General features: G+C 45.3%; 1 protein-coding gene across 7 annotated transcripts in view; it reads right to left on the reverse strand.

Moving 5' to 3' along the window:
- Positions 1-25,176, reverse strand: part of WIPF3 (WAS/WASL interacting protein family member 3) — an 84,845-nt gene that overhangs the window by 9,702 nt on the left and 49,967 nt on the right. For 4 of the 7 annotated variants that reach the window (XM_070787270.1, XM_070787274.1, XM_019958824.2 and 1 more), the window contains exons 3-7: positions 18,644-18,776; positions 14,552-14,683; positions 10,983-11,732; positions 7,112-7,261; positions 6,064-6,165 (exon numbers count right to left, since the gene is read on the reverse strand). In XM_070787270.1, the coding sequence (XP_070643371.1) occupies positions 6,064-6,165; positions 7,112-7,261; positions 10,983-11,732; positions 14,552-14,683; positions 18,644-18,776 (1,267 nt within the window). Of the gene's footprint in view, positions 1-1,884; positions 5,023-5,048; positions 5,330-6,063; positions 6,166-7,111; positions 7,262-10,982; positions 11,733-14,551; positions 14,684-18,643; positions 18,777-25,176 lie in introns of those variants that run through there. The other 3 variants (XR_011566116.1, XM_070787272.1, XM_070787271.1) reach the window with 3 other exon arrangements.

The raw sequence follows: 25,176 nt of genomic DNA on the forward strand, positions 1-25,176 counted from the left end.
CCCAGACACAGAGATATTTTCATGTGTTAAAAAAAATTTGTTCTGTAGCCAACCAACAAGAGGCTAAATACTGCAGGGCTTGGAAAGTATCCAGAAAGGATTTACAAACTTGGCTGGCCATCAAAGCTGGGTCTCTTGGAGGGTCTCCCAGAACGTCTCCCAGTCTTGGAGTGCAATTCCAGGGGCTGGGGGAAGAGAAAACAGACTCCTTGGAGAGGCAGATCTAACTGTCAGCTCTGGGCAACTCGATCTCTCTGAGGTAGGGTCCACATGGCATCAGGTGGAAAGTAGCAGTTATGGCGCAGAGAATCACATTGTGTATTTGAAACAAATGGGATGCTGCATGTTCTGGCCTCACATGCAGAGAAGGAATACTGATTGGACCATGACACGAGAGGCAGATGGCATGCAATCAAGAGCACAACTCTTTGTGACTGGAAACGTTTCACTGGCAACACTAACCAACTCTTTGCAACTCCATGGACTGTAGCCCGCCAGGCTCCTCTGTCCATGGGATTCTCCGGGCAATAATACTAGAGTGGGATCTCCAGGGGATCTTCCTGACTGAATGTGGGTCTCCTGTACTGCAGGCAGATTTTTTACTGGCTGAGCTGCTGGGGAAGCCTATCTGTATGACACAGATGTTAAATGGAATGGTAGTTTCTGTTTCCCTTCCTATCCCAAAGCAGCTCAACAAATATGAAGCGAGATGCAAACCAGAAGAGGATGCTCTTACTAGATGATTCCAGTGCAGCCTGTGGTGATGATACATGGGCTGGGCCAGAGTTAGGGTGCCCTCAGCTGTGTTCCCCAGGGGCCTGTATGTTCTGTGACCTGTATGTTGTATGATTACTTGCAGGAGGGTTAGCCAAAATAATTGGGCTTCCCTGGGAGTTGTTTTTCTATCTTTTATAAACAAGAAAAAGATGCTGTTAAAAATATATTTATCCAGAAAGATGTTGATTTGAACTCTAAAAAGCAACCTGGAGTCATCATTTTCCCTTTTGAATACAGAGCCACTGAGTCTGTAGCTTCCTTTCTAACGGCAGGTGCAGCCTTTCCTCTCAAGTGAGCTGAGGGCACATAGTCGGGGGGTCTCCCTAGGCCTCTGCATGGAGACCCCTCACCTGAGAAGGCATCTAACCCACCCTTGGTTTGGTTCTATGCTGTTCCGGTCTGTCAGGCAGCCGACCCACGTCAAGAAGAAGCCTCAGGCTCTCCTGGCTGATGTGGAACAAAAAGCCCCGCCTCAAGCCCTGGTTCTGCCACCAGCTGTGGCCATGAGCAGGCCACCCTACTTCCGCATGGCTCCTTCTCCCCGCCTGGAAGGAACTGGGCTGGGAAACCTCACAAGGCTTCCCTTGCTCTGATGCTGGAAGCCTCTCACAGCCTCTAACTAAAGGACATGACGCGTTTCACTGGACATGATAATTCTCATATCTGCCAGAGCTAAGCCTTAGAAACTGCATATCTAGCCTCTCCTCTCCTCGCTGGCTGTCATTGCCGCAGTTGATGTTGGTCTGAGGGACCCACCACCCCATCTGGGGAGCTTACAGAGTCACCCTATACACTATAGGGCCTCACTTCCCTCCTTGGGCACTCAGACCAGGGGTGGGCTTAATCATCGACCCTCACCCCATAATTTGGGATTTTAAAATTAGTTTAAATGATTTTTAAAAGTAATGTATATTTATTTTAGAATACTTGGACAAAATAGTGAGCCATGAGGAAAATAAAAATCACCCAACATTCCGTGACTAAGGGATAACTAGTCCTAACACTGTAGTGGATGTATTTCTAGCTTCTTCTCTCTTTTCTTTCTTTGTTCCACTTCTCTCTCTCCACATAAATTCATGAAACAATTTCTTTTTAAAATTAATTTAGGTTTTCTTAAAAGTTTTTTTTGTTTTTTTTTTTTTGATGTGGACCATTGTTTAAAGCCTTCATTGAATTTGTGACAGTACTGCTTCTGTTGTTTACATTCTTTTTTTTTTGGTGTGAGGCCTGTGGGATCTCAGCTCACTGACCAGGGATCAAACCTGTACTCCCTGCATTGGAAGGCGAATTCTGAACCACTGGACCACCAGGGAAGCCCCTAGGTTTTACTTAAGGTAATTTTAGTATACTGGGTTGTTTTGTTTCTCTTCTCAAGGTTGCATTGACATTTTCCCATGTCACTAAATATTCAACAGCACTACTATAATAGATGCAGAACATCCCACCCAGTGGCTCTGCCCTATTTTACCTCATTGCTGGAAATTCGTGTTTTTTTCAAATTTCTTCTGTAAATGGTTTAGCAATATATTAAAATATATGTATGTTTTAAAATATATGTATGTATGTTTTAAAATATATGTATGTTTTAAAATATATGTATGTATGTTGAATTATTGATTAATTCAACAATTATTTCTTGAGTGTGAGTGCCTGTCCCTAATGGCTCAGTGGTAAAGAACTCCCCTGCCAATGCAAGAGATGTGGGTTTGATCCCTGGGTCAGGAAGATCCCCTGGAGAAGGAAATGGCAACCCACTCCACTATTATTGCCTAGAAAATCCCATGGACAAAGAAGCCTGGTGGGCTACGGTCCATGCGGTTGCAAAGAATCAGACAAGACTTAGCGACTAAACAAAAACAAGTGCCTGGCCCCATGCTGGGAGCTGACAATAGAGCAGTGAATAAAAATTGATATTATCCTAGCCCTCCAGAGCCTTACACTGTACTTGGGAGATAGACAGGAGACAGGTAAATATATAACATGTCAGGAGGTGATGTGTGCTTTAAAGAAATGATGAGGCAGCATAAAGAGAATGACAGGAAGGGCTGCTATTTTATCTGGAGTGATCATCAGGGAAGACCACACGAAGGGATGTGGTCACCAGTAATAGTCAGGCGTGGCTAAGATAAGCACACTAGGCCGGAGGTCCTTACTACCTAACTGCCCTCCGTAAAAGCTGAAATACTTTGGCACAGGCATTGTCTTCTGATTCTCTTACTACTGGGACATCTAATTCTTTGATGTTATGGTGGGAACCACATCGAGCTGTACTTACTTCAGTGTCTGGTGGAGAAGTTTCTCAGCTAATGGATATAATGGTAGCCAATTTTGCTATAAATATAAAGTAAATGTATTTTAGAAAATGAGTTGGGCCACAATGAGATACAGCTTCATACCCATAAAGATGGCTACAAACAAAACAAAATACCCAGACCAGAAAATAACAAGTGTGGGTGCTGATGTGGAGAAACTGGAAACTTTGTGTACGCTAATAGGAATGTAAAAGGGAACACAGTATGATAGTTCCTCAAAAAATTAAAAATAGAATCACTACGTCATCCAATTCCACTCCTGAGTATATACACCAAAGAACTGAAAGCCAGGTTTCAAAGAATTATTGGTACATTTGTGTACACAGCAGCATTGTTCACAACAGCCAAAAGATGAAAGTAACCCAAGTGTCTATTGATGGACAAACAGATAAACAAAATGTGATAAATACATACAATGCAATATTATTCAGTCTGAAAAAGGAAGGAAATTGTGACATGTTACAGCATGGATGAACCTTGAGGACATTATGCTAAATGAAATAAGCTACTCTCAAAAAGTCAAATATAGCATGATTCTACTTATATGAGGTACCAAAAGTAGTCAGACTCAGAACCAGAGAACCAGAAGGTACAATGGTTGCCAAGGGCCTAGGGGAGGGGAGAATGGGGAATTGTTTAATGGGTATAGAGTTTCAGTTTTGCAAGATGAAAAGAGCTCTGGAAACTGGTTGTACAACAGTGTAAATGCATTTCACACTACTGGACTGTATACACAAAAATGGTTAGGATGGTAGATTTCATGTTATCTATTTTTTAAACCACAATTAAATATAAAGAAAAAAGGAGTTGGGATGAAAACAATCAGCCATTTTCCCAGTGAACTGACCATGATGAGGACAGTCTGGCTGGGAACACCAGAGTGAAATTTTATATTTCAGTGTCTGTCTGTCCTCTCTTCCTTCACCAGCACGTGACTCTCTCAAGGACAGATCAAGGGGATCGTTTATCTAAATCTCTCCAGTGCTAAGGGACTTAATAAGTATCTGTCCATACGATCATGACTTCACCCTTACTATCGCCATTAAAGTTAATGAATATTTGTGAGCTATGCATTTTCCCAAAGATTCCTAGTGATAGGGTTTTGCACTTTCTTTTTATTGTGGTAAATACATATAAAATTTCCCATTAACAACATTTAATACATTCCCATGGTTGTGTAGTCATCACCTCTACCTTGTTGCAGAACATTTTCATCAGCCCCAAAGGAAACCCATACCCATTAGCGGTTGCTCCCCATTCTCCATACCCTCCTGCCCTTGGCAACTGCTAAATCCACTTTCTGTGTCTTTGGATTTGTCTATTTTAGGTATTTCATATCAGTGGAATCCCACAATACATGGCCTTTATGTCTGCTTCTTTCACTTAGCATAATGTTATCAGGGTCCATGCATGTTGTAGCATGTATCCCTGCTTCATTCCTTACTGTCCAATAATATTTCCCTGCATGGCTCCACCACATTTGGTTTATCTATTTACCATTTGATGGGCATTCGGGTACTTTTCACCTTTTGGCTATTGTGAATAGTTATGAATACCTGTCAGATATCTTGTTTGAACACCTGCTTTCAATTCATTGGAGTAGAATTGCTAGGTCATATGGTAATTCTGTTTAGTGAATTGAGGAACCTAATGCATTTAAAAAAACTGGACAAAGTCATCTACTAAAGAAAGGAACAGCTCATACTTGCAGAGTGGAGCAGGGAAGACAGCACTGAAAGCACGAAGCCTTAGGGGTTTGTGTGCTGTGCGTCAGAAGGACAGAGAGAAAGCACGCAAGCAGGCAGAGACAGCTCCAGAAATGTCACAAAAGAGCATGGAATTAGCCTCATCTGATGGAACCAAAGTCATCTCCCAGACCTTGAAGACCTCTAATCTTGGGTTACAGGTCAATGGCAGAAATACAAGAGGAAAACTGTAAGAAGAAATGTAATCAGATAAGCATGAACTGTACCAGGCTCACACTCACATAATCAACAAGGTTCTCTCCGCAGCACCCAGGAATGGCAGGGACAGGCTCATTTAATTGTGCTAGGAGGCTCCTGCAGTATCTCATGCCCACCAATGCCATTTCAATCCCAAAGCACATCTTCTTTTTGAAATGGCAAATGCCCTTTCTGGTCTGTAAGATGTCCATTCGTGAGTAGGTTGAATTATTACTAATTATTACTTCTTGATCACCAGGAGATTGTTCTGGTGTGGGCACTCGTTTGAACATTTCTCTGAAAGGAGAGGATCACAGCACAGACTGCCACCTGTGTACCCTGGTGAGCTGTGTCAGGGTAAAGCTTTTCTTCTATTCTCAGGGATAAGACTAGTTACCATGGGCTCCAAATGTAGCCAACTTAGTTACTAGAGTCTGAAGGTTGAAGAACTACACAGCACTTACTAAAACTCTTCTTTTGTAGTGATTTAGGGCAGAGATTAGCAAAATACAGCCAGCAGACCAAATGCAGCCAGTGCCTGCCTTCCCAAATAAAGTTTTACTGGCAGACAGCAATGCCCATTTCTTTATGTGTTTTCTATGGCTGCTTTCATGTCAAAACAGCAGAGCTGAATTGTTGTGATAGAGACCAGATGGCCAGCAGAACCTCAGACATGTCCTCTCTGGCCCTTTAAAGAAAATATTTGCTAATCCCTGGCTTAGGATAAGGCTCTGATGACCTGCAAAGCTAGTTGCCACTCTTGACCTTACCCCTCAGCCTCAGACCTGAGTACTCCCTGCTCAACCTGGTCCAGGTCACCTCTACCTTGCAGCCCCACAGGCACGTCCACTTGCCCTGACTGATAACCAACCAGCTCCTTTCCTCCTCCTTCTTCTTGGTGCCACATCATCCACCCAGGCCCAGGTAAATACTCAGAGTTCCTTTGTATAGCCTGTGGCCCGTCAGTGCACCCAAGCACCTAATTCTGGAGGGTCAGGGAAAACCAGGAGTCTTAGCGAGGTGGTACTTACTTCTGGGGATCTTGCTGGGGTAAATCTTCTGGCATGGTTTATACTCATCCGGAGGAGGAAAATCTTCCATGGAATGGAACGTGAATTTAGATTCAAAGTCATCTGCACACAAGGGAAATCACAAAATCACTCTCATTACTATGATGATCTGAGTTTTAATAATTTTCAGAAGCAAACAGTTTTGCCTGCTCAGTGCAAGGTTTTAATGGCAGGGCTATTCCCTTCTAAGACATCCATTCACCTCTTAACTTTTACTATTAATACTTATCTGGGACAAGGGGGAATCAGGACAAGTGAAGTCACAGACTCTTCCCATCATCCACCCAACTTCCTTCAACCAATGTCTTAAGGAAGCTTCCATAGGGAGCAGAAGTGCCACAGGCCTATCCAGGGCCCACGTGGGAAATCTGGCAGCAACAAAGGCCCTTCCAAGTTCCTGTGGCCTGCCGTCCTTCCTGTGCTCCTGAGGAGAACTCTAGGTGGGGTGGAGATGGGTGGAAAGAACAGGAGTCCTCAGCCTGGCTGGTGGGAAGGAGCCCAGCCTGTGTCCAGTTGGGGATCAGGGCTTCCCAAAGCAAACGAGTTCTGCCATGAGCCCCTGATGGCAAGAGGAGAAGGGTCTTGTGCCTCTTTTATGAGTTGAGTCCCTGCTTTGTGATCTAGGTTTTGGGTATGACAGTGGTTCAGCCCACCAAGGGTTCCAAAGATTTTTGGTCACACCTGACCAAAGATAACTTTCCTTCCTAGTTCCACAGATTTGCCTTAATTGATCCTGTGCTGGTGGGCCTTCCATCCATGTCTGATTTCATGTCTTATGTCTGATTTCTCCATGGAGACAGGTGTGCGTGTGTGCACGTGCATGCGTGCGCGCGCGCACACACACACACACACACACACACACACACACAGAACTTAAACATTGGTTTTCTTCTCTCTCTGTAGTCTCAATCAGAAGGTTAGGGAGTAGATTCTGGAACCCCTCCCCAAGAAAGCCTCAAAAGAAACCCTATTTAACACAACCTGTAGGTTGTTCCTTCACCCCACTCACCAATGATGTTCAGGCTTCCATTCCGCAGCTGACCTCCGGGCTGCTGGGTTGGGGTCCAGGCTAGGGCCTGCTGGCTCCTGCTGGAAAGCTCAGTGGTGGGTGACCTCGCAGGGGGTGCTGGGGGTGGGTTGAGTTTTCCCCCACCGGTCCCTGGCAGAGAAGATGACGGTGTATTCAGATACAGGACTTTCAGATGGAAGATGCTAGGATGGTAGATGCTATAATCTTCTGGGAGAGGTGAGGTATTGAGATCTTTGGGTGTAAGATGATATAATGATGAAAAGGCAGCCTCTCGAGCCAACCTTCTTGGGATTGTGTCCCAGTCCTCCTGCTAGAGTAATAACACCACCTCTCTGTGCCTCAGTTTCCTTATCCATAAAATGGGAATAATAATATATATATACACATTCTTGGGCTTTCCTGGTGGCTCAGATGGTAAAGAATCCAACTGCAATGCAGGAGACCCAGGTTCGATTCCTGAGTTGGGAAGATCTGCTGGAGAAAGGATAGGCTACCCACTCCAGTATTCTTGGGCTTCCTTGATGGCTCAGCTGATAAAGAATCCACCTGCAACGTGGGAGACCTGGTTCGATTCCCGGGTTGGGAAGATCCCCTGGAGAAGGGAAAGGCTACCCACTCCAGTATTCTGGCCTGGAGAATTCCATGGACTGTATTAAGTGAGTTGATTTAATTAAAGTGGCATGTAGTTGGGGCTCAATGAATATTAGCTGCAATTATAGTATCAACCCTTGTCATCAGATGGTACAGCCCAAAGAAGTAAAGATACTGCACAATCCTATGCAAGGGAAGGACTCACTACAGGTGAGACTTGGGGTGGGGCTGGATGAGCAGGCTGTCGGGGGCTTGCTCCTGCCCCTGCGTTTCTGCTCACACTCATTCTCCTGCACCTTAGTCCCTGGTTTCTCCTTCCAGTAACTTTAAAACCTACCTAGCCCCCAGGGCCCAACTCAAATCCCACCTACTTCATGAATTCTTCCCTGATGATCTCCTTTGCCAAGACTTCTTCGCATGACTCATTTGGCAGTTAATAACCTGCTGCCTTGGCACATCAACTTGGGTACTCGACTCTTCACTTTGCTATTGAAGTGATGACAACTGCACCATTAGTATCTGTGCCAACATGTTCACAAGTACAATCTCCTGCTCTTCCCTGTGGTTGGTCTGAGCAGCAATTACCCTCATGTTGTCCGTGGAAAGCCAAGTTTCATGTCCAAAGACACAGTGGAAGAGGCCAGACAAGCACCCATCCCGGCATCCGGTTTGCAGCGCTGAAGCTGGCCTCCCCAGGGCCATCAGCGCTCCTCAGTCCTCAGCTCCTCCCTCTGCCTTTCCCTTTCTCAGTCTCCCTCTTCTCCCTTGCTGGTCTTCCCTTCCTCTGTACCAGGATCCACTAGGATTTACTTGTTCCCACAAAGGGAATAAAGAGGATAAGGGGCTGTGGACCCCTCTTCTGGGTGAGAAGCTGCCTCTCCACTTGGTCAGAGAGAAGGAAGTGAGGCTGCTGAGCCCCTAGCTACCCCTCTCCCCAGGCAAAGCACCCCAGGCATACTTCCTCACTTGGTATGTATGACAATCCTTTGTAAAAGGTGTTATTGTTATTATTTCCATTTGTCAAATTAAAAAAAGCAAGGTTTAAGGACATTAAAAACAGAAGAGGGTGGGAAGGCAGGATTCGAACTCAGATCTCTCTGAATCTAAAGCACTGATTTTTTTCACCCTATCTTAAACATTTAGGAATCATGAGCCTCAGAAGGGGCTCACTAGTACTAATGCTGGACATTATAATTAGTCAGTTGAGAAGAGAATGATTAAAATCTTATCTCTTGTGATCAAAAGCCTTAAAAATATCCTTGCTTTTTGTACCAGGAACTCCCTTTCAGAAACTTATCCTTTAAAATAAAAATCTAAAATGTAGACTACAATTGTTATAAATGTATTTCCTGCAATATTATTTGTAATAACAAAAAATGGAATCAACTTAAATATCTTAACACTAGAAATATGGTACATATCAATTATCATATTAATATGCTTATAGATACATTTTTACAATTTCATAAATATCAAATTACATCAAAATTGCTTTTAATATTATATTAAATAAAAACAGAATAGAAAATAGTGTATACAAAATCATATTAACCATGTAAATATGTAGGTATGTTAAGAAAAAAAAGAAACACATCCAAATACGATAGTTTTTACTTCTGGGTGATGTTATTATGGGTGATGTCATTTTTTTCTATTTGCTCTACAATGAGCTTGTATTATTTTTAATTCAAGGATATATATTTAAGAAACTTTCTGCTTCAAAAGATTTTCTGCAGATTCAAAGATACAGAGAATTATCTTTGTAAATAAAAGATAAAAATTATCTTTGTAGTAAACTGGTGATTACTAGCAGGGAGGGGTCGGGGCAGGGCAAGATAGGGGAAGGGGATTAAGAGGTACCCACTACAAGGTATAAAATAAATAAGACACAAGGATGTAATGTACAGCTCAGGGCACATAGCCAAAATCTTATAGTAACTTTAAATGAAGTATCCTCTATAAAAATATAGACTCACTATGTTGTATACCTGAAACTAATATAACATTGTAAATCAATTATACTTCAATTAATAAAAAAAAAGTCTCAAAAAATTTTTTTTCTGAAAAATCAAGGAATATGAGCCTGTGTGTGTAATTGTGGATATATGTTGGGCTATGTGTGTGGATGTGGGTTTTGATGAGTGTGTGCATATATTTATTAGTGTATGTGTGTGTCTGTGTGTGTATGTGTGTGGGGTGCTTCCCCTATGGCTCAGTGGTAAAGAATCTGCCTGCAACGCAGGAACTGCAGGAGAAGTGAGTTCGATCCCTGGGGCAGGAAGATCCTCTGGAGGAGGGCATGGCAACCCACTTCACTATTCATGCCTGGAGAATCCCCATGGACAGAGGAGCCTGGCGGGCTATAGGGTCACAAAGACTCAGCATGCATGTGTGTATGTGTGTGTGTACATGTGTGTGTGTATACATGGGTATGTGTGTACATGGGTGTGTGTGAATGTGTAGTGTGCTTTCCATTTAGAAGGACACCAAAGGTGACTGAAGCCTCATCACTTCATGGAAATCATAGTCATGAAGCATGTATATTCAATCCAGATCATCTATGCTGGAAACATGAAGGGATTATTTTTAAAGTTTGGCTGAAAATATGGACCCTCAGTTTTCCTGAGTCAGTTGGAGAACCTGCCAAAAATATGGCAGAATGCTAAACTAATCTACTCAGGATCGATGAAAATCCTGGCTGGAAGCCAGACTATAATAACTCAGACAAAAATTACACAGGAGAGCTGGTTCTGGAAACAATTGCGCTTATAGCTGTCTCAACCTGGGGAATGGTGATAGTAAAAACAAATAGACTTTTCTAGATCTCACTGTTCTGACAACTGCATGAGGGGAGAATTATTGCTATGCCCATTTCACAGATGAAAAGAAAGCACAAAGAGGCTGAGGAATCGCCCTGGGTCACACAGCTAGTCATGGCATGGTGATTAAGGCCAGAATCCCTAGCTTGTGGTCTGCACCATCTTGGACAAGTCTTCCAGGCTCCCTTACCCTGGTTTCCTGTCTCTAACCTGAATACCTCAGCATAAAGTCATATAAAACAAGTTTTTCTTGTGCTCCACAGGGCACTGAACCGGTCTGATCTAAAATAAAATTCAGAGTTAAGATGTCCTGAGGTTTTCCCAAGTGGGCCACAGGTGCAGGCCTCTGGGGGTGTCCATAGCACCTCCAGAGCTGCTGCCAACGGTCAGAAAAATGATCCTCTGACATGACCACCCTGGACCAGAACAGCAGTGCTTACCGGGGCCTCGGCCCGGCCTCTTCTTCTGCAGGAATGGCTGAGATCCTGGAGGGGCGGGCGGCGCTGGCAAGGCCTGCCCGCTGGGCTTGGGTGGCTGGGCCTGGAAGCTGGGGGACTTGGGGGGCAGCGGGGGTGGGACTTCACTGCTGCTGTTAGCACTTGGCAAAGGGGGTGCAGGCAAAGAGGATCTGGGGGTGCAGGAGGCGTAAAGGGGGAGTGGAGGTGGCGGGGGCGGCGGGGCGGGAGGTTCCCGCACGTCTTGGGCCGGGCTGGCAGCCTCCGCATTGAGCCCCGGGTGCCCACAGGGAGGGAGCAGAGGGAGCGGGGGCGGGACGGGCGGTAGGTGCAAGGGGGCCAGCTGAGGCTTCGCTGCCTTGTCACTGGGACCCAAGGCCGGGGGCGGCGGGAGTGGCGGGGGTGGCGGGGGAGGAGGAGGCGGTGGGCAGAGCAGAGGCGGTGGAACCACCGGCGGGCTCCCTTTAGACGGTGGGCCAGGTGGGGACACCAGCGGAGCTTTGACGGGGGACGACAGGGGCAGGGGTGGCGGTAGGGGCGGGGGCGGTGGGGGCGGGGTTGGAGGCGGTGGGGCGGGCACGCTGGGGCGAGGGGGTACCGCCCTGGCCGCGCCATGCCCCTCAGAGGCGTTGCCTAGCCTGGGAGACGCAGGGGGATTGAATGGGCCGCTGATAGTCTTGGTGGGAAGCCGTGGAGAAGGCGCCCGGGAGCCAGGGCCCTGGCTGGTCTTGCCACCTGAAAGTGAGAGAATTCTGGGTTAGCTCAGCGCGGGGTGTGCGCCCTAGCGAGGGGCTCTGTCCAGCACGACCTCAGTGAACCTCATGGTGGTCATTCTCTTCCCGCACGGCCACTGGAGGCTGCAGGTGGAGCAGCTGGCACGCAAGGGGGCCAGCCCAAGGCCCTTACCTGAAGAAACACACTGGCCGCCGGTGAGACAAGCCCAGCTGGAGCTGCCAGATGTGGCTGTGGCACCAGCTTCCTGTTGCACCCCACCTCCACCCTCTGACCAGGATTAGGGCTGCCCTGACCTCCTTCACCCTTCCTCCTCTCAAGGCCACCCTCACCCTACCCTGTTATTCTCCAGGCCAGTCAGCCGCATCTGTGGGTGTACCAACCAGAAGCTCCTGATGAGGGAGGTTTTCCTCACTCCAGCATTTTGTCAACATGGACTTTGTTTCTGATTTGAAAGGAGATTCAAGATTCCCTGAATATACTAGGTGATTGGAAAGTCAGTGGGAATACTCCCTGCCTTGGGGATCCAGGTCCAATGACCTTGAACCTCCCAGTTCCATACCCTCTGGAAACTCAAAGATCCCTTTCCCAAGGGCTTTTGCCCATTTCTAAGCAGCTTGCTGTCTCCTGATCTCCTGGCTTTCTTACCCTGTAGATCCTTCACCACATCAGCCCCAACTTGAAATCCAATGCCTCTTTAAATCCAATGCCAACAGCAACAGCTTGCTCATAGTAGGCATTTGTGTTCGGTGGATGTCATGGAAGACTCGGGTGGAGGGTGCTCCCTGGTTGGGGCCTCCTCACTCTTTGCACACCCTTTCACCCTACTTGCCACTTCTTACCCTTTTTTCCCTCTGTCACTTCAAAGAGAAAAAAGTCCCTCTCCTTGTTTACTGCACAAAAGTTCTGCAGTCACTTAAATATGTCCTTGGAGTATCACTCTCCACTCAGGAGGCATATTAAGACATTTCTTCCAAATAAATGCACTTTCCCTAAAAGGAATTTTTGGGAATACATTTTTCCTATTCCAGCACCTGTATATTCTATAATCTCTATGAAAATATTTGGAAACCACTAGAAAACGTTTGCTTCTCACACCTTCAGCTTCCTCGTGCTGCAGAATAGGAAACACAGGTTTCATATCAAATTATAATGCCAGCAGCTGTTGGTGGTTCTGAGCTTTTCAGTCCCTGAGTCTCCAGTGTGTTTACCGAACCGGGTGCTAAAAGTATTTGGTGCCAAAAGTCAGGCCGATCACGGAAGGGCATGGAAGAGGTGACTCTGGGGCTGAAACTAAGTGAGCAGGACCACAGTAACTTCTGGCTTTCCAAACGGATGACCCTACTCTGGCTATGATGCGACAGCCACATGGACACATGACTCATGACATGAGTCTCAACTGCGGAACGCTCTTCTGGAGGCAGGGTGGAGCTGTCATTATTCCTCTGTTGAAATTTTCTTTTAGATGGCTGTGGAGGAGATAATATCTTTGCACATATGCATCCACCCTGACGGACTTGGTTCCACCAGGGTGCTAAGGCAAGCATTGCCAGAATGGCTCACTGTCCATGAGCAGCAGCAGGAGGTCCCCACCTGGCCTTTTCAGGGTCAGGATCTACCACCTGCTATTCCAGCATGAGACATTTTCTATGAGGTCTAGGGTAGGCGTCACCTTCAGAGATTGCTGCCTCCAAGTGCTCCAGCCTGTTTTCAGTAGTCCACAGGGATGAAGATGGAGGACCCAGGCAGCTCTCCAGACAAGGCAAGGCCTCCCTCTCTACCCACCATCCAGATGACTTTAAAGAGGTAACAAGTTTGAGCAGCAGAATCAATCCCTGAATAACTAATCTTTAAGTTTTTAAGTGTCTGAGAGCACCGTGTATCTGAGATTCCAAAACCCTTAAAGTGGGTCAGTTAAAGTACAGGAGCCTCTACTTACTAAATGGCCAACCTAATGAGAGATGGGCAAACCCGTTTGTATCACCATGTGAGCAGCAGAAGCAAGGACAGCACAAATCCTTGCCCAGCTTATGTGCATGCCCATTCTGGGATGAAGCAGAGAGCTGAGCAGTGTGAGTTCAAGGGGAGACCCACAGGAGTCAGAATCAGCTCTGGCAAGGAAACCAGGCAGCAGACAGGGCTCCGAGAATAAGCACCAAGCAAAGGGTTTCCTTCATCACATGAACGCAAGCCCTAGAAATCCAACTAGAAACACAGGAGCAGACCATGAAGTGGTAGGGAAAGGCCAGTTCGAGAGCATCAAGGGGGCTTTGTTGACATGAAAGGAATCAGCTTTTGAGCCTGGGTGTTTATCAAAAGATGAAATATGTCTTCCTCCTTCCATTTGTGTATGTTTCCAGGAGACCTCATATTGCATGGAAGTCTCATTACACATTCTATACAAGCCAGTGATGTTTAGGGTTTGTTACATAGCAACACCTAACAGACATGATGCTAGAGACCCATCACAACTCACCACTGCCAGTGAGTCCACAGTGACGTCATGAAGACCTTCTATTGTGATTTACATCCGTACTTCGCAGTGTGGGCCACGATCACACCATTGCTAAACACTCCACACTATGGCACCTCCTTCTTCAGTGATTACAATAGGATGATTTAAACAGGATGAGGATTTCAAAGACCCCTTAGAAACAATTCTGTGTTTTGAAAACTTCTAGTACTTACGCTTCCAAAGAGGTGATCTCCTACCACGTGACTATTCACTCTAAACATGTCACTTATGGGCAGATGAGGACTGCCCTGTTGGTTCCGCAAGGCAAGATAAGAGTCAAAGATAGCCAATTTGAACTCTTCCTTACCTGCTGCATCCCTCTGGCCTGCTGGTCGTAAAACTGGAAAACCACCAGCAAACAGATCTCCCAGGGCTGGAGGTGTGCTCCCCCCTCGAGAATTTGCAGGACCTCCTCCTTCTTTGTTGGTTCCTTTAGAACCTGTAGGGAGAAGAGGAAAGTAGTTGTGGACCTGTGAGCAGAGCTGAGCGGCCAGCTCTCACCCTGGCCATGGTCTAACACTGCCCGTGGCAGCCTTCCCTTCTCCGCCCACCAGTGTTACCCTTTTCCTACTCAACATCTTTCTCAAGAACCCCTGCCTTGTGCCCCGGCCTGTCTGCCACCCTCTCCAGGCTACCAAAAACCCTTCAGTAGTAACCATTCTGAAAAAGGATCAAAACAAAGGCATCTCTATACTGCCATTTAGTAGATGTGTGTGTGTGCGCACTCAGTCTGTGGACTCTTTGTAATCCCATGAACTGTAGCCCGCCAGGCTCCTCTGCCACAGGATTTTTTCAGGCAAGAATATTGGAGTGGGTTGCCATTTGCTCTTCCAGGGGATCTTCCCAAGCCAGGGACTGAACCTGCGTCTCCTGCATCGGCAGGCAGATTCTTTACCACTGAGCCACCTGGGAAAACCATTTAGTAGATGTCACCTTTTAAATTAGAAAACCCAAACACTGTAGGTAAAGAGCTGACCCCAATTTCATTTGACTGTTGTAGGAGGACTAGACGAAGAAAACCCATAGATTTAATTTAGGCAATAATTTCAACTTCTGGTCCACAGAGCCTGGTCCAGGATTTGCAAGCAGGAAGTAAAGGTCTGCAGTGATTTCTTCTTTGGCATTTTCATTCTCTGTCTCCCCAGTTCCCACTCCCTGGGCCTAGTGCTCTTCCCTGCACTTTTTTTTTTTTTCCCCTATGGGAAAGAAAGCTCATGAGCTCCTGAGAGATGTCACTAATTCCAGACTTCCAGATGTGTGTGAGAAGACATTGAGCTTACAAGAATTTCTGGCAGACAATGTCCACAGCCTGAAGCTAATATGCACAGAGAAATCAGGGCACAGTGCCTACTGGTGGAGGAATGTGGCCAGATTACCCCTAGTATTAACATTAAACATTATCTCTTCACTAGAATGATAAAGAAATGAGTGTCCCAATAAAATGAATTGATCTGTTAACTTGTTTGTTGTTGTTCAGTCACTAAGTCATGTCTAATTCTTTGTGATCCCATGGACTGCAGCATGCCAGGTTCCTCTGTCCTCCACTGGCTCCCAGAGTTTGCTCAAATTCATGTCCACTGAGTTAGTCTTAACTAATTAGATGGTGGGTCTAGCCAGAACTAATTTTTATTGTAATCAATCCTGAAAATGTTTCTTAAAATAATTTGCCTATTCATGTACATTAACATATATAATTACAGATATTAGATACAATTATATTTTAGGACTATCTTTGAGAATTACCATCATGTATCATTGCAAAATATATGGAACCATAATAATACCTTATATTTAAATATATTTCTTTTTTTTTTACTTTTGTTTTCTTTTTTTAAAATTTATTTATTTTAATTGGAGGCTAATTACTTTACAATATTGTACTGGTTTGTGCCATACTTTGTATATATTGGGCTTCCCTTGTGGCTCAGTTGGTAAAGAATCCGTCTGCAATGTGGGAGACCTGGGTTTGATCCCTAGGTTGGGAAGACCCCCTTCAGAAGGGAAAGGCTACCCACTCTAGTATTCAGACCTAGAGAATTCCATGGACTATATAGTCACAAAGAGTTGGACATAACTGAGCGACTTTCATGTTCACTTTCTTCCACTGTATTTATTATTTCAGCCTTCAACAATCTTGACCAAAAAAGAGAGCAGATATTATTATCTCCCCCCATTTTGCAGATGAGCAAACTGAGTCTCAGAGAGGTTCCCTGATGTACATGGTAGCAGCATCAGAACTCAACATGGGTCATCTGATGGCAGGAACAAGGCTCCTTTTACTCCATCATAATCTAGAAGACATAGAAACTTATAGTCATATGATCCTGTGAGAGAATTCGGCAGAAATATTTTTCCTTATGGAAAATAAAATCTTTGCATTTGTTAGGGTTGAGACTTGAATTTTTTGCTCATTCAATTTGAGGATTATGTTGACACAGCATAAGTGATCTTTAAATGTTACTTCATAATGGATAAATACATTGTGTAACATCCATACAATCAAATCTTCAGTTCAGTTGCTCAGTCATGTCCGACTCTTTGCGACCCCATGGACTGCAGCATGCCAGGCTTTCCTGTCCATCACCAACTCCTGGAGCTTGCTCAAATTCATGTCCATTGAATCGGTGATGCCATCCAACCATCTCATCCTCTGTCAATCCCTTCTCCTCCTGCCTTAATCTTCCCCAGCATCAGGGTCTTTTCCAGTGAGTCAGTTCTTCTCATCAGGTGACCAAAGTATTGGAGTTTCAGCTTCAGCATCAGTTCTTCCAATGAATATTCATTGTTGATTTCCTTTAGGATTGACTGGTTCGATCTCCTTGCAGTCCAAGGGACTCTCAAGAGTCTTCTCCATTACCACAGTTCAAAAGCGTCAGTTCTTCAGTGCTCAACCTTCTTTATGGTCCAACTCTCACATGCATACATGGCTACTGGAGAAACCATAGCTTTGACTATATTGACCTTTGCTGGCAAAGTAATGTCTCTGCTTTTTAATATGCTGTCTAGGATGGTCATAGTGTTTCTTCCAAGGAGTAAGCGTCTTTTAATTTCATGGCTGCAGTCACCATCTGCAGTGATTTTGGAGCCCAAGAAAATAGTCTCTCACTGTTTCCATTGTTTCCCCATCTATTTGCCATGAAGTGATGGGAACAGGTGCCATGATCTTCATTTTTTTGAATGTTGGGTTTTAAACCAGTTTTTTCACTCTCCTCTTTGATTTTCATCAAGAGGCTCTTTAGTTCCTCTTCACTTTGTGCCATAAGGGTGGTGTCATCTGCATATCTGAGGTTATTGATATCTCTCCCAGCAATCTTGATTCTAGTTTATGCTTTATCCAGCCCAGCATTTCACATGATACACTCTGCATAGAAGTTAAATAAGCAGGGTGACAATATATAGCCTTGTATATTGTAAATTGGGAAAGTACTCCTTTCCCAATTTGGAACCAGTCCATTGTCCCATGTCTGGTTCTAGGTGTTGTTTCTTAACCTGCATACAGGTTTCTCAGGAGGCCAGTAAGGTGGTCTGGAATTCCCATTTCTGTAAGAATTTTACAGTTTGTTGTGATCCACACAGTTAAAGGCTTTAGCATAGTCAATAAAGCAGAAGTAGATGGAATTTTTTTTTTTTTCTGGAATTCTCTTGCATTTTCTATGATCCAACAGATGTAGGCAATTTGATCTCTGGTTCCTCTGCCTTTTCTAAATCCAGCTTGAACACCTGGAAGCTCTTGGTTCACCTACTGTTAAAGCCTCGTTTGGAGAATTTTCAGCATTACTTTGCTAGCATGTCAGAGTGCAATTGTGCAGCAGTTTGAACATTCTTTTGCATTGCCTTTCTTTGGGATTGGAATGAAAACTGACCTTTTCCATTTCTGTGGCCACTGCTGAGTTTTCCAAATTTGCTGGCCTATTGAGTGCAGCACTTTAACAGCATCATCTTTTAAGATTTGAAATAACTCAGCTGGAATTCCATCACCTCCACTAGCTAATGGGTATAGGTTTCCTACTGGTGTGATGGAAGTGGTCTCGAACTAGACAGGGGTGATGGTTGCAACAACACTGAATATATAAATGCCACTGAATTGGACACTTTAAAATGGTCAAAATGATGAGTTTTATATTGTGTGTATTTTAAAACAATTAAAATAATTATTTTACCATGAAGTTTTTTTTTAAAGCATTTGAAAGTTGATGGTAGATATGCTAAACATCATCAGCAGATCGGGAAAGGTAGCTCTGATTCTCTCACCCATGTAGACTGTACACTGAGCAGCTCTGAGATGGCCAGATGTGTGTCCTGATGAGCACTTGTGGCCCTGTCCTGAGCAAGTCAGGAGTGTCTGGCTGAGCCTCACATGGCCTGCCCTTGGCTCTTAGCAGGCCGGATGCTCACTTACCCTCAATCTGCGGGGCACTGCGGTCATTGATCTGCGTGACTTTTCGGAGGCGAGTCCCTTGCTGGATATCAGCCAACAGTGCACTCCGACCTTTGGGATCTGCCTTTCTCGAGCTGGAAGCATCTGCACTTACCTGTAAGGGAGTAAGAGGGATTTGATTATAATTACATATAACATTTGCAGGTAAGCCGTATGTCCTGTCTGAGGTAAGTTTCCCCTCCCACACTTTTCTGCCTTCCCTGTTTGCTCTCCCCTGCATCACTCTCACCAGTGCAGTTATCTAGGGGTCTTAGGTCTTGCTGCTTACCTCCTGCCCTGCTCACATCCTTATCCCTGGGGACCCAGAACAGATTCTTTCTTGTGCTGAAACTCCCTTAATCTTAAAGAGCCCTAATTCATGGCCCCCTTTCCTCCTCATAGGTGAGCCCCATCCACTTATCTGGGCTTCTGGCCGTGTGTTCCTGACTCTGGCTCTCAAGTTCTGAATAATTACCCTGCCTGGTGTCCCCAGGTCCCCTCATGGACCAAATTCAGAAAGAAAGAAGTGCAGGAGATGGCAATGAAAGTTTAGTGACTGCTTTCTTCTCTGTGTCTGAGTGTGTTACTTTAATTCTCACAAAATCTTGTGAGTTTCAAGTGAGTTTACCCTCATCTTACAGGTGAGAAAGGACTATGAAATCTCTTCCTAGTCACAGGGTTAGGTCCTAACCCAGATCTGCTGAATTCCAAAGGCCACGTGCTTTTTATTTTGAAGCACTACAGATCAAGGTCATGGTGCCGTAGTTAGGGCAAGTATTCTCTGGACTACGAAAATGCTTTGTAAACATGTTCACGAGAATAACCTCTCCAAGTAACACTGAGGTCCGACTGTTTCACTTCCACTATAGCTTGTGCTGATACAGTGGGGTCTCCATGGGCTATCAGAACCAGGGAGCAGCAGAAAGAACATACACAGGTTGGTGGCAAATAAGGGAGGGGGGTCACACTAGAAGACATAGCCAGGAGGACCCTCCACAATTAGAAGGTTTATATTACATGACCTAAGATCTGGTTAAACATTTCTCAAGGTGAGAAATACTTTCTAGCACCTGCTGTATGGGGAATACCATGCCTTTGGTTTTCAGCTTTAACATCACTTTGGAGGTCTTTTCTGGCCCCTAACCTAAATAAGGCTACCCAGGGTTCTCTCTTAGGGCACCTTATTCCTTTTATCCCCTGTAAGTTTGTCACAGTGTATATATTTATACTTACCATTCCTTGTGGAAAGTTTCCAATTGTGGTTATGAGTTGCAGATTCACCGCCCCCACAAGACTCTCTTAGGAAAGAGATCTTGTTCATTTTGTTCACTAATACCTCCCCAGCGAGTAAAACTAGGCCCTGCTGCTTCTGCTGCTGCTAAGTCGCTTCAGTCATTTCCGACTCTGTGCGACCCCATAGATGGCAGTCCACCAGGCTTTGCCGTCCCTGGGATTCTCCAGGCAAGAGTACTGGAGTGGGGTGCCATTGCCATTTCAGAAAACTTGGTCCTAGATAGGCTCAAAAACTGTTTACTGGATGAATGAATGAATGAGTGTGAATGAACTAAACCCAGGATACGTAACACACTGGTCTTGCTCTCAAGGGCATAAGCAGGTACCAGGGAGACGGTACACTCACGCACAGCATATGACTGTGTGTCCACGTGAGTCGCACAGAGAGGAAGACTCTAAGAGTTCAGAAAGGGTATATTTATCAGGCTCAGCAGGCTTTGAGGAAGACAGGAGACCTTAGATGGTCCTTGAAGGACAGACAGAACTTATACAAGCTCTTGCAATAGCCATTTCCTCCACATGGCCATTTGCCAAAAAGAACAACCAGAGACTCTCCAGTGTCACAGACTGGAAATGAAGGCAGTTGCGGTTTTAGTTAAAAGGTGCTGAGTCTGCATTTTCACCAGCTGACTCCATGGCCCAGGTGATGCATCTTACACAGGCTTTGAAGGGCACAAGCTTCAGAGTCAGTTTCTTGTTGCCTGGAAACATGCTTCTGACCTCTTGAGAAGAGCTCACTGATGATGGTCAACAACTGAGCTATGAGCCAGAGGTCCCAATCCTAACGATACACATTTTTTATGAATATAGGTACAAATGCACACGTACAGCAGGATATTTCCCACACAAGATGATCTTTAAACTCTTTCTCTATAAACCATTAGCCCATAAGTCATTTTAAACTTCAAAATTTTAAGATTTATAAAGTTTACTCTTGTATTTAGAAACAATTAGTAACAGGAACAAAAGGCAAACAGAAATATCATGACCCTAGCCAAGAGAAGTATGAACATTTTTGTAAAAATCTAGCATTACAGTTGCAGGATTGGGGCTGAAAGTGTTTTGTAATTTTCTTCCTAGTTACAAGATAAACAATACAATGAATTGCATTCTTCTGTTAAAAGAAGCAACTGGAACCATACTCTAACAATCCCTGAGTGGGGGTGGGGGTGTTCACCTTACCATCTTTGAACTCCATTTTTAAACTGATTACCCAAATGCAGCCCCCATTCCTTGACCTTGCCCATCCCAAGCTTTAAAGGTGAGTGCCATGAAGAACATAGTACATCCCTGGAATATGATTTTTGGGGGTTGTACTAGGTCCTCATTGCTTCTCAGGCTTTTCTCTGGTTGCAGAGAGTGGGGGCTACTCTCTGGTTGTGGTGTGCAGGCTTCTCACGGCAGTGGCTTCTCCTGTTAAACAGCAGGGGCTCTAGGGCTTGTGGGCTTCAGTAGTTGCAGCACATGAGCTCAGTAGTTGCGGCTCCTGGGCTCTAGGGCACAAGCTCAATAGTTGTGGCACAGTTGATCTACGGCATGCGGGGTCTTCCTGGATCAGGGACTGAACCTGTGTCTCCTGCACTGGCCGGTGGATTCCCCACCACTGAGCCGGCCATCAGGGAAGCCCTGGAATAATGATGTGAATTTGCATTTCTACTGAGCACAAGCCTCAGTACATTCTTGTCAATTCCACATGACAGATTTGTTGATAAACATCTTCCAAATCACCTGGAGGGTATGGCAGGTCCCATCACGTTTCAACATCCTTCTCTGTGTGTGTATGTGTGTGTGTGTGTGCTCAGTCTGTGTCTGACTCTGTGACCCCATGGACTGCAGCCCACAGGCTCCTCTGTCCATGGGACTCTCCAGGCAAGAATACTGGAGTGGGTTGCCATTTCCTCCTCCAGGGGATCTTCCTGACCCAGGGATCCAACTCACAACTCCTAGGCCTCCTGCATTGGCAGGTGGATTCTTTACCACTGGCGCTACCTGCGAAGCCCCACGTTCTTCTTTGCTGCCTTTTTTCCTGTGCCACTGTCTGCCAACAAAGATCCATCTAGTCGAAGCTATGGTTTTTCCAGTAGTCACATATGGATGTGAGAGTTGGACTATAAAAAAAGTTGAGCACCTAAGAATTAATGCTTCTGAACTGTAGTGTTGGAGAAGACTCTTGAGAGTCCCTTGGACTGCAAGGAGATCCAACCAGTCCATCCTAAAGGAAATCAGTCCTGAATATTCATTGGAAGGACCGATGCTGAAGCTGAAACTCCAATACTTTGGTCACCTGATGAGAAGAACTGACTCAGTGGAAAAAACCCTGATGCTGGGAAAGATTGAAGGCAGGAGGAGAAGGGACGACAGAGAATGAGATGGTTGGATGGCATCATCGGCTCGATGGACATGAGTCTGAGTAAACTCTGGGAGTTGGTGATGGATAGGGAGGCCTGGTGTGCTGCAGTCCATGGGGTTGCAAAGACATGATGAGCGACTGAAAGGAACGGAACTGACTGCCCTGATGGTCTTCCACTAGAGGGCGCTCCTTTACCTGGTATTAGTAAAGTTATCCTCAGTCTTGTGAAGTAGGAAAGAGCGAATAACTTCATAGCTAAAGGGGACCACAGCTCAACTGGTTTTGTACAAAAGGACATCTAAGGACATATTCAACTGCACATTGAAGACCATATTTTGCTGTGGTGGGTGTTTCTACTCCACCTGCAATATTCGTAATTTGCTTTCTTAAAAATCAAGCCCAAGAGGTCTGGTTACTGTGGTTACTGGATACAGAAACAGGAAAGAGAAGATTTTCATATATTCACTGGGTCTTTTACTCTATGTAAATCCTGCTTATTGGCAACTTCACTAAAAAAATTGAGTGAGAGTCACTCCTGAACACTTTTTCTATGGCAAACATACCCAACAGGCTTGCCTGCCCCCGCTACGTACAAAACAAGGAACTGAGCTATCATTTGAACGTTTGCTCCTGTTCTTTCTTAACATTGTTATTGAGTGTGACAATTTGTGAGTTCCACACAAAGCTTTTGTTGACTCAGTTTTTCTAAAGCAAGCTTCCCATGGAATGCCCTGGATCCTAAAAAGATGCAAAGTGGTAGAAGAGTAATGCAAATTAGACCATGGCCCTTCCAAATACAGGCTGAAAACCTGAAGAAACCAGGAAGATTAGAACAGTACTAAGTGGGCCAAGGACAACCAGGTGTCTGTCCTCCTGTCTTGATAAATTATAAGAGCTTCTGCATATCCATTTGTTGTTCCAGCAAATGAGTTGATCAGGGTTCAGTATAGTTTGAGAGAGGAGGATGGCGGTCCAGCCCAAACGGAGTGAAATGCACGTTGACCTGCTACTTGTGACCCTGCTGCCCTGTGTCATTACTACATCTGCTTGATTGATATTGGTTTCTGTGAGAACCACTAACCAAAATCTAGCAGGTTGTTTGTCTCAGAGATGATCTTAACCCAATCCGCGCAGTACGATTCCAGCCTTGCAGTCTCCTAAAGGTGACTTCTCCAATGGGGCTGTTAAATTAGCACTCAGGCTTCCAGGTACACAGCTTGTTTCTTAGCCCTGCTCTCAGCCGCCCCTTCCTTCTCTATACTTGGGGGCAGACAGGGATCCATAGCCTGCGTTCTTGTATTTCTTTACTAAATCTGAATTCCAAGAACAGCCAGAACTGGCATTCGTTTCCTCCTGCTGCTACCGTCTTTATGTAGAAAAGAGAGCCTGACATCCAACAGAGACACAGGAAATATTTTTAGAGAACGTGAACTCTCCCCTGTCAGGCCTGACACAATGTTCCCTGTACCCCGAATGGGCACAAGCCAGGCTGTTACATAATGAGGCATTTTGAGATCTAACAGTTTTATTTCTCATTTTCAGAAGTTCAAATACTGTATACAATTAAAAATGGACTTTCTATCCTCCTTTTCTGGTTTCTTAAACAACTGTCTACAGACCCAGGACTGTTACCTGGAATACAGAGCTGCTTCCCACAGCATCATATCCTTATCAGGAGGTGAAGCAGAGTTTGGACCCATTCATTATGGCTATAGGTGAAGGGGAGTCTGGGCCTATTCTCTATGTCCTCAAGGAACTCCATCTGTCAAAGTCATCTCATTCAGGGGCATCAATTTGGTCACCATATGCTGGCAGCTATCTCCATGCCCAAGGACCTGGAGGCCATCTCAGACCCTTCTCTCTTCCTCATTCTCAATAGCCACTGTATCAAAAACTCCTGGTGACTTCTCCTTGGTGATGACTCTAGAATCTGGCTCCTTTTCTCCATCAATGCTGACTTAATGCAGGCCACCAGTATTAATGCAAGCACTTCCAGATTCCCTCAGCTGGTCTTCCTGCCTCCTGTCTTGCCCTCCTCTGCACAGCCATCTGAGTGGTCTGTATAAGGGACATGTCACTTACCATGTCCATAAAAACCTTTGCTGGCTCCTCACTGCCCTCAGGATCAAGTTCAAATCCCTTCACATTGTACAAGGCCCAACCAAGTGACCAGCCCCAATCTTTCCTTCCATGCTGGAGCTCACCTCTGGACCTTAGCTTGAGCTAATCTCTCTGCTCTTTTCACACTTGTCTCTTGGCTATTTTCCAGGAAGCCTCCTGATCCTGGAAGGCCAGATAAAGAGCTCTGTTTTGTTCCTAGAACAACATGCTGACCCTTAGCAGTGCTCCTGCCAGATCAGGTGACTCTGCTCAAAACCTGCAAGGGTTTTCCATTTCCCTTGGAGTAAAAAAAGTCAAAGTCCTCATTAATATCACCCACTGGGCTTGACTGCTGAGTTTACCTGCAAATGCCAACATTTTCCTACCCACTGCTGCTGCTGCTGCTGCTAAGTTGCTTCAGTCGTGTCCGACTCTGTGCGACTCCATAGACGGCAGCCCACCAGGCTCCCCCGTCCCTGGGATTCTCCAGGCAAGAACACTGGAGTGGATTGCCATTTCCTTCTCCAATGCATGAAAGTGAAAAGTGAAAGTGAAGTTGCTCAGTTGTGTCTGACTGTTAGCGACCCCATGGACTGCAGCCTACCAGGCTCCTCCGTCCATGGGATTTTCCAGGCAAGAGTACTGGAGTGGGGTGCCATTGCCTTCTCCACACTGATGTAATAAAGCAGTTCCACTGTATGGCAATCCTCCCTATCTTTGAACTATACTTTCAAGCCTGTGTTCAAGCTTCTGCCTCTTATGGGAATGCTCC

The sequence above is a fragment of the Bos indicus genome, chromosome 4, assembly GCF_029378745.1.
Source record: "Bos indicus isolate NIAB-ARS_2022 breed Sahiwal x Tharparkar chromosome 4, NIAB-ARS_B.indTharparkar_mat_pri_1.0, whole genome shotgun sequence".
Taxonomy (NCBI): domain Eukaryota; kingdom Metazoa; phylum Chordata; class Mammalia; order Artiodactyla; family Bovidae; genus Bos; species Bos indicus.